Source organism: Chaetura pelagica, unplaced genomic scaffold, assembly GCF_000747805.2.
Source record: "Chaetura pelagica isolate M959 unplaced genomic scaffold, ChaPel_1.0 scaffold7, whole genome shotgun sequence".
NCBI classification, from domain to species: Eukaryota; Metazoa; Chordata; class Aves; order Apodiformes; family Apodidae; genus Chaetura; species Chaetura pelagica.
The window spans coordinates 1,640,917-1,651,237 of NW_009953920.1; the positions used below are offsets into that span (position 1 = coordinate 1,640,917).

The following is a 10,321-nucleotide window of genomic DNA, read 5'->3' on the forward strand; positions in this document are numbered from 1 at the left end:
CTCTCAAAATCCAAATCAGGAAGTATCACATTCTTAAGCCTTCAAGTACTGAAGCCTGCACATTAATTTCTGGTTGAAGTCCAGACTACTTGTGTGGGTTTATTATGCTTCTGAAGTGGGTTCAAGGTAAAATCACTATGCACGCTACCAGTGAAGTGAGACTGGTAACAGAAACGGAAATAAAAAATCCTGCACAATCAACATAAGAGAATGAAAATAGTTTCCTGCCAAGTTCCACAACTATCTGTCTTGCCTGATTCTTACAAAAATTATTGGTCAGTCAACTACTTCACACTTCCAGGCATGTGTTCTGCAAGAGTAGCTATCTATATTCCCATGCGTTCCAGAAGTGAACCTCCCAACTCCCACAGTCCCTGAGATCAGCAGCCATGGCTTGCAGCCAACAGCAGGGAAGAAGAAACCGCATGCTAAAAGATATTTAGAAGCTGTGGGACAACAAGGTGGTCTAATGCTATTGTATTGCTCTGTACTACCAAGAGTGAACAGCCAACACCTTCTCTTGTCACCACCTTTTATTTCCCTTGTTGGAAGGAACCGAGTATGTTCTAAAAAGCGTGTAAGCATCTTATGACTGGAGGGGAGTGCTCTGCATAATCCCTTCTGGCTGATCAAAAGCAGTAGTAGTAACCAGTCTGGAATGGGGTGCTCTCTTTTCATCCTTCACCGGAGTTGACAGATTAGAGGTCTGAAGTGGGCAAAGAAGTCATGCTAATGTCCCTAAGATTAGGGAAAAAACTAAGTCAGGATCCTTGAGAATTCAGCAAACTGCCTCACTTCACTGCCGCCTCACAGTCTGCCTATCTATGGCACACAACTTGTAAGCTTGACCGCCACTCTGAAAAGGAGGGGAGCCTGCCCTCCAAACAGAAACACAGATGTGAATTTTTTATTAACAGAAAGCTCATAAGGGAAATATTCACCCTAACGATAAAATTGAGTTATTGATTGTGAATAAAAAAGGACATTTTCAAAACACTCAAGCCCTGCTGGAAAGAAAATTTATAACCTGTTTTCAGGAGTTCTGTCCCTCTCTCCGCTTACTTTCAAAGTTTACTTTCAGACTTGATGTAACTCTTGTACATTTGGAAACCAATGCTGTGGCCCACCAGCCTCCTTAGGAGGCTTACGCTGACTACCACTTCTCTCTGTGGAGACCTTTTGGGACAGATCAGAACAACCCACTTGCCTCCCTTTGGAAGACTGTCTGTATCTCTAGAAAACATCACTTACTATCCATGGCATGAAGATATTCCATGTGAAGAGCACCTGCTCCTGCAGTGGCAGCTGAAGGAATGATGTCTGCATAGGGGCTGCGCTGGCCTGCCAACAAAGCCATCTGATGATAATATTCAGCTGGACTGACTCCAGCATGTGGAGCTAAAAACACAACATAAAAAACACCATTAATGATGTAAGATAAACAAGAAGGAAAGTTTTACCACATTGCTGGTTTCTTCAGCTATTAAAACAGCTTGTTTATTTTTTAATGTTATGCAATGTCTGCAGTATGCCACCGCCAGTCAATATATTTCAACCCATGATACTGCAAATACCATTCAAAAAACAGTAGGCATAAAATATTAATGAGCTCAGTGATCTCATATTTTTATATTTATTATTAAGTGACTCAAAAAGTGACAGGCTGACAGCAATGGAAACTAGTATGATTTATTTAGTGACATAAAAAAGGCAGGCAAGCCTTCCAAGAGCTTTATTCCCATTTACCTCACCCCTGGCCCAAAGGACTCTGTCTCTAAGGTAACAACAGGGCTGAATCTCCATAGGCATTCCAATTTCTGGAGTCTCTGCTTAGAAGACCAGAAGATTTTTACTCACAGTGGCAGTTTGTGTATAAATTTCAGAGTAAACAAGGACAAAGTATGTTTTCAGGACAAATACTAGTTGTCCATGGACAACACAGAGACAGGTTTCTGGAGGACAATGAATGTGGCCATCCCATCCTTCAAAGTTCATATACAAGTATACTTGACACATGAGCACGTTTGCAGAGTTAAAACCATAGTCTGGATAGGTTCTACATCCCATCAGCGAGATTACGGGTGATGCAATCCTCTGATAATGACTTACAGTAGCCTTTCTCTCCAGCAAAAACAATACACAAGCTTTCTATTTTCCTGCAGTTTTCAAGCATGCCATCAAACTAATGCACAGCTCTGAACAGACACAAAAATCCACATAAGTTCAGTATCGTATCATTTCAGGAGGCTTCAGATGCCTCCTGAAAGTAGAGGGTCATTTTATGAGCTCATATGAGAAGTACTCATAAAATAAGCTGGAATCAGTCTCCTTGATCCTGACTCTGACTTGCTATGTGACCTGAGGTGAGCAGCCTTCCTCTCTTCTTTACAGTAGTTACAATTTCCTTTACACTGTGCTCACCAGAAGATGCTGGTGAGTTTGCCTAATATATTTCAACAAATTATTTTTATATTATTTCGTATTATTTAATGACATTTTTCTTTCAACTGAATCTTCAATGGAAACACAATTTTAAGCTGAAATGCTTTGAAATACCAGTTTATCCTGAACATTGTTACTTACACAGTATTACTAAAAAGGAAAATTTATGTTTACCTTAGAGAAAGGATCCTAAATGCAAACCTTAGATAAAAAGAATCAACATTTACACTAAACAGAAGGAAACATGGCATTGGAGCTTGGAGAAAAGTTTATTCATCAACAGACTCCTGAAGTGTATAATCTATTTTTGTTTTTACCAAAGAAAATGGAAGAATGTGTTTTTGATGTTTAATATCCAATTTCAGGAAAGTTTCAGGAAAATAAAAGTACATCAAGCAGGAGCAAGAATGGCATAAAAAATGTGCTGAGATAAATTAAAGGTTGTTGGCATTTTTTCCAAATTACAAATTGATTTATCAGTTAAATATAACCTACTTCAGCCACCACTAATTTCTGTGAAACAGCAAGAAAAATACTCAGACCAAGTTTTAAGAGGAGTAACTCACACTGAATCAATGATTTTAAAAGTTTTACAGTAGTAGGCAACCATCGTATCTTTCCAGACACACTTAAAATACTTCCTGAGCTTTCTGACATAAGCGTCTGGGTTAACTAACATAATAATAACATTGGCTGCAAACTTTAAAATTAACTGCTGCAGAAAAAATAGTGAGCACATAATTGCATTACTAAATGTTCCATATGCTGAGAAATGCTCTGGTACTTTTTGAAGATCATTTCTTACTACCTTCTTCAAACATAAAAAATTAGCCTACTAAATGATGTATTGCATGAAGGGTAAATGAAGGGTAACCGGGAATGCCTGTAGCCCTGAATTTTCTCATTTATTGCTGGGTAGCTTCAGCTTTGCCCCTGCTTTTTTCAGAAGTGTAGGCATTTGCTTCTGCATCGTGGGCACTGCTCAGCTTCATCTGGGCACTCTGCTCTATACACACCAACAACTCAATCCTTACCCCTGCCCTAAAAACTGTGTTCCTCAGAGGAGTCCTTGACCAACCCCGGCCCATTGATTCTGCTGGGTAAGGTGAAGTGGCACAACAGAAGACAACTCTACCATTACTGAATTAGCCTACTAAATGATGTATTGCATGAAGGGTAAATGAAGGGGGATCAGGGAATGCTGTAGCCCTGAATTTTCTCATTTATTTCTTGGGTAGCTTCAGCTTTGCCCCTGCTTTTTTCAGAAGTGTAGGCATTTGCTTCTGCATCGTGGGCACTGCTCAGCTTCATCTGGGCACTCTGCTCTATACACACCAACAACTCAATCCTTACCCCTGCCCTAAAACCTGTGTTCCTCAGAGGAGTCCTTGACCAACCCCGGCCCATTGATTCTGCTGGGTAAGGTGAAGTGGCACAACAGAAGACAACTCTACCATTACTGTTGCTGTGGCAGTCATTAACTACAGCTGGCAAGACTTGTAGTGAATGTGAAGCTGCTCTTTGTTATGTTCCAGATTGTTTTGGCTCCTGGCCATCCCCAGATCTGCAAGTCGACAGTCTGAGCAAAATAGTACACTGACCTAATTATCTAACTGGCCTAAAGCAATTAGGGTAGCAAAAGAAATCTTGCTATGACTTTCAGAGGAACAATAACAACTTCCAAGTTTTCATAGTTCAAATACTACATGACTTAAGCAATGGTGTCCATTAGGTTATATTATGTGCATGGACCCCTTTATATGACAGGTTTTTTTATTTGCATTCTAGCAGTGCCTAAGTATGACTTGGACTAGCTGATCCCAGGAACCTACACCTGAAAAAAACATTTCATCGTACAACTGACTGATCACTCAACAAACTATGGATTCCAGAGAAAAATTTTACCAGCTTTTCCATAAACATGTTGCTTCACTGAAACATCTTCAATGCCTAAATCAAATAACTGCATTTTCATGAGGTGCTGCACAAGACCTGGCCTGTTGGTCTGTGGATGAGCTGTGAGCCTAGAGGAAACGTTAAGTAACATGTATTTGTTTAAACCCAAGGAAGGAATCTTAAGCTAGTAAGTTTAGCTTGCACTTAATGAAAGGCTGAGGTTGTGTACAGAGTCAGTGCTCAGGGGATGAGTGCTGTTAAGACAGAGTGCACTCAGCTGCGTTGTCCACATCCGAGTGTCTCATGCCATCTGAAAGCCTGTGGGCACCCAATGCAGCTCTAGGAGATCACTGCCCTTCTGGAGTGTTGGCTGGGTGACAGGTCAGATACCCCAGCATATCTCAGACAGCACTACAGGCCTACATCTATGCAGGTGAATTCAGTGTTGTGGACCTGAGACCAAAAATGTACATAGCATAATGTCATATGGTTGATAGGGTTTCAGTACCTCCTTTCTTTGTACAATTAACTGGATCATACCTTAAGCATAAATGAAATTCTGCAGGAATGTGAGCTGAAGGAAAGACCATAAGGTGTTCTGAATATTAGCTTTTTTGAAGAGCCCAAATATACATTGCAAGAATTCTCCCAATTTAGGCCATTACGTTATAGCTCTATCATGTTTCTCCTATATAAAAAGCTCCAAGGCTCCCTAAGTCAAAACATGTACTTCTGAGCATTCAAATTGTTCCTTCAAAACATTTTTTTAAAATACTTTGGCTAAAATAAAAGGGTAGAATAAGCAAGCATTCATACCATATCCAAAGTGGTGCTATGAAAGCCCTGTGTGCATGCCATATACCTTGACTGACAATAGGTCATTAAAATTTATTCTCATAAGAAGAATATGTGCCCATAACTAATGGATTAACTCTAAAGGTATATGTTCTTATAAGCGAGAATTAATTAGTTATCCATTTGGATAAGGTGCACCACTCATTTTTCAAATTCAGCTAAAAGCAGTTTAACTGTATGGTAAGTTTCTGCATACGCTGGGAAGATTTTTCTCATAGTTAAAATAACAGTGCAATTAGCTCCACTACATATTTGTTTCACAGTATGTTAAGATTCTAGCTCTCTTCACCAAATGCTACAATTTTGAAATGTCAAACTGCTTAATTGATTATTGAAAAACCCACGGCTAACAAGACCAAGCCTTTCTGCAACCCTGCTAATTGCTCGCTTTTGCAAAATTCACATTTAAATATATAGGAAAGGTGCTAGAGTAAGGAAAAGAGTAATTGCAGAAACTTTCTTCTACCCAAATGACCTGGAAAGTAATAACCATGGTCACATCAAGTCCTAAATCATCAGTAGCTCAAGCATACTGCCCACCATTCCTAAGCCACTTCTACATCAGCACTGTTCATTCTACCTATATCACTAGCTAGGGTAAACTGAAATAATTCTACAGAACTTGAAAAGAACTACTGACCAAATATAACAAGTCAGTGCATGCTTTATACAATTGAAAAATACTATTTCAGTTACTAAGCCTTTCACACCTGCAGAACTCTATGGCTATACACTGATGTACACTCACAAAAAAAATCTGGCTCAATTCAGTGCAGATACAGTGGATTTCTTGGAAGATCAGAATCACACCATGGGTCAGCACCACAAACAAAAGATATCACAAGACATACACCACCCTTCCAGCTTAAATTTTGAATGAGGCAGGGCTTTTCTTTTTTTTGTTCTCCCTGAAGTTTCAACATTTGTGAGATGTACAAATGAGCCGTGATCGGCTGATGAAGTATTGAAACATTTATGACATAATGAATATGTCTGACAAACCTGCTGAAGCTGCTTTGAACAAGGGGGAAAAATGTTGACAAGATTAATATAACTTAAGTTGCTGCAATGACAGAAAACAGGAAGCCTGTCTTAACCCACCGTCTGTTGGGCTGAGTCCACGGGCTGCTGAGATCATGGAGAGGGATGGGCTGTTATGCAGGGACCTGATGTAGTCCATGTAGGGGTTAATGTATGGGTGAGGGGTGCTGAAGGGAGATTCTGATGTTGCAGCAGGATTTCGGTGTGGGGAAATTCTAAGGAACGGAAGCTCTGAGTATGTCGGACTACTAGATAAGGCAGAAGGCCTGGAAGAAAAAAGAGAAAAACAAAAAAACAGCCAGGTTATCTATAAAGTAAATACTGTAAAGGTAACATACTCATTTCTTGAAGAATAAAAAGTAGGCTGCACATGTAGTAACTTCCACTAAAGTCAACTGCCTGGAAAGAAGAGGGTAGGAAATAAATTCTCTGTACTTACTGGTAACATTTATCTGACCAATTTTAACACAAGTTTGTATTTGGTTTAATCTTTACATCCCTCAATACCCTTTCCCCATGGAGTTCAGCAGCAAATCAGTTTAGTATGAAATATACAGCCTCTATACCACATACTAATTCCTTGTGCAATATGGAAGACATACTGAGATGCTGAGTCATTTACACCTTCAAAACCATGTGATTATTGGGAAAAGAGTTTTGAGGGCTACACGGGTGCCCACTCCCTTCATTTGCCAGCTTACTCTTCCTGAATGTGCAAGATTGCACAGTTATTCAGCAGACATTTCAGAAAACCTGAACTTAGTAAGCTATTAAGACAGCTGGGCTCTTTGGACAGCTTTTGTCCCTTTTTGTTGATGTCCCTTCCCATGAAAGATGTAGAAACCTTGGTAGCAAAGGAAGAAAGATTGCTGTACATTTGTTTTTAGTATGGCATCAGAGACCAATGCCTTTAACAAGACCATATTAATTAACTACCTCATTCTTCCAAAGGGAGAGCTGTGGTGCCTTCTCAGGCTACGTATATGAAGCTGTAATGAACCAAGGCTGAAAGCTGTGTTCACAGCTGAGAAAAGATAAATAATCTGCTGTAACCCTTCCCCATCATCCCACCCTGTCAATATGACAGCTTCCAGACTGTGCATGGAGACCCTTCTTTCACAGCATCCCATCTCCAAAGGCACTGGAAAAAGTCCAAATTTCATGTGAAGGGGCTGGAGTGCCTGCCCTTGCCAACCTGCTCTTTGGCAAAAAACAATGATTAAGCCTGTCATGCATTTGCTGTAGTCCAACTGGTTGACCCGAACTAAATGCCTTTTTGTCCCTGTTTTTCCAATTAATTTAGCATATATACAGCACAGACACAGGCAGCAGCTGTTAGAGCAATGAGGGCAGCCTGTTCCTTTGATGCTGCTGGCTTACAGGGAATAATAAAACAAGAAATGTATTTTTTTTCCCTTTAACATACACATGCCATGATCAATGGAGATAGTTGTCATCACCTAAAAGGCCAACAAAACATAATCTTACATCTAAGCCAATACTGCCCTGATCAGCTCGGAAATGCCAGTGTGTGAGTGGGACAAAGATCAAAGTCACACATTCCTAACACGACGCCAGCTTTCCTGTCGCAAAATCCATGAAGGCTCATAAAATTTGGGAATTATTTTTTTTCCTGTTGTGCTCTTCTCCCCTCCCTTCCGTATTCAGCTTTTGTGTGTTCCTTGCCCTCCTAAGACTTTCTGCAAAGTAAGCCTGTCCAGCCTTTCCATACGAAATTATCTCCTAGCTCCAAAGTTTGTTAAAAAGCTGCACTCGTGTGCTAGCAGCAGGTACTCTGGCATCAGAGCAAGTGACCTACACAAAGCCCAGCCAGTCACTGCCATGCCTTCACTGTATTTAAATGTACGAAGAATCTGAAACCAGAAGCTATTTTCCACTATTGTGCAAAAGAGGCATCTCCTTTCCTTCGAGCACTTTTTCTCCACATGCTTTGGAAGCTCCTTTGTTTTACAGTGGAAATGCAGCTTTACTCCTATTGGTACTGTTAAACACAACCAGCCATGAAGCATTTGCTGTCTCACAATTCTTTGTCACGCCAAGTGTGGAAGGCAGGAGCCTTAAAACTCATAGAGATGTAGGAAGCAAAAATACCACAGCTGGATACCACATTACAGAGTGAATTTCCCAAACTGGCAGTGACAAAAATACAGTAGTACAGCATATTTAATATAAAAGTAACACAGAAACCAAGCCTGGATGTCATTTTACAAGTACTTTTTTTCTAGTGTGATCGCAACTCTCAAAGAGTTAGAATCCCAAAGATTATGCAGGCAAGCAGAAGCCCTGGCCTTATCTGGTGCATCTCAAACAGAAAACTGTTTAAAAGCTTTTGCAAGAAGGCTGAAAGTCTCTATCTGCCTCAGTGATACACTCTTCAGCTGGCCAACAGCCAAACATTGCTGCAGGAGCAAGATTAAGAGCCAGGCTGTCAGTTTCTCCTCCAGATCCAATGGGAGCCATTCAAGGACACCAGGACTCAAGTGCTGCTTCTCCTCCTCCTCAGCCCTGTCTCTTCCTCCCTCCACTCCTCTGAGCTCCTCAGTTTTCAGAAAGGATGCTAGGGAAAGGATGCTGACCTGGGTAACATCACTACAGCTTAGATGCTTGCTGTCAATTTTCAGAGGCAGAAATAAGGAGTTATCAGATTCCACATAAAATTCCCAGCTCTGGACTCTACTAATTTCTCTTCAACATCTGATTTTAACACATTGCCTAACTTCCAGCCTCTTCTTTTATCACTCCTCTGTGTTTCCAGACTCTCCTTTCCCAACAGCCCTGTTTTTCCTCCTGTCTCCATCTGCTCTCAGCTCTGACTGTTTGAGATACCCTGATTTATCCCAATAAATGTTACATATTCTTCCCTTCCTTTCCCTCCATGATTAAAGTTCACTATGAACATCTTTCAAAAGTATTGTTTAATTCCCTCCTTCAGACTAAAACGTGACTTTCGGAAAGGGTGCAGCCAAACACCCTATTAGCTGTCACTTTGCAACCTCTTTGCATACCAATAAAGAATTACTATTGTCCCATGAACAGCAAACTGTACGGTCCAGGAGTGGCTGTCACTCATTCAGTGACAAGCAAATCAAATCTCCAGATGTGGGTGGCAAAGTCCATCCCCATAATTTTTATTTCATGTATACATTATCGCCAGCCTTGGCAAATGGTATTCTGCCTTGAGTCTCAGGCTACTTTGTGGGTTAAAAAGAGGCTTCAGCATGAGAAAAGGCAGGGACATTTTCAGTGATGCTGCTTGAAATTTTATGCCTTAGCTGTGAACCATGGGAAGGCAGAACTTGCTCTGCATTCTCTCCTATGCAGGGGTTTTCCTCTTCAATGACATACTTGGAGCACTAAGGCTTCCTTCAGAGACAGGAAGCAGAGCAGATGCATGCTCTTTTCTGAGTTGGAACCTTTGTGTCTACTCCCAGAGATCCTGCAAACTCGTCTCAAGTTTAATACAAAGCCTATTACGCTCAATACTTACTTGAAGTTGGAGGTATCCAGGTTCGGGAGTAAAAAAGACCCACTGGTTATGTTTTATCACTGCAATTTTTATCCTGGCACATTAGGCTGGTTTTATTTTTTTATCAGTAACTCTAATTACATCTACACCCTCACATAAAAGAGAAGAAGCAGGGACTGGGGTGGGCTGTGAAGGCATCGCCTCCTTTCTGTCCAGACTGCCTTCCTGCTCACCAAACTGAAGTGCTGAAATACCACAACTGCCACACAGCTTCTGTATCTAACACAGGTCTTCCTACTCCCCACCCACCTCCAGCCTGCCAACTTCTTCCTGTCCCAACTCTGACGCTCTGGAGAATCTCAACTACTCAGCAAGAGAACGGCGCACACGTGCCGAGGCAGTGAGATCAGTGTAAGGGCAAGCAGGTGTATTTTTTCCTATTAGTCATGACACTTATTTGACAAACGTTGCAGAGGTGTCTGCACAGTCTTAAAAACTTACAAAGTCACACCAGCTCAGCAGCTGCCAGCTGCATCAGAGGTATGGCAAATCACAAAATGCGTGAAACCACTTTTTTTTTTTAATGCTTTTGCTGACCAC

At 41.0% G+C, this 10,321-nt stretch overlaps 1 protein-coding gene across 2 annotated transcripts in view; it reads right to left on the minus strand.

Moving 5' to 3' along the window:
• GLI3 (GLI family zinc finger 3) overlaps positions 1 to 10,321 on the minus strand; it is a 195,044-nt gene that overhangs the window by 64,151 nt on the left and 120,572 nt on the right. For both annotated transcript variants that reach the window (XM_010001524.1, XM_010001523.1), the window contains exons 4-5: positions 6,295 to 6,500; positions 1,252 to 1,398 (exon numbers count right to left, since the gene is read on the minus strand). In XM_010001524.1, the coding sequence (XP_009999826.1) occupies positions 1,252 to 1,398; positions 6,295 to 6,500 (353 nt within the window). The remainder of the gene's footprint in view (positions 1 to 1,251; positions 1,399 to 6,294; positions 6,501 to 10,321) is intronic.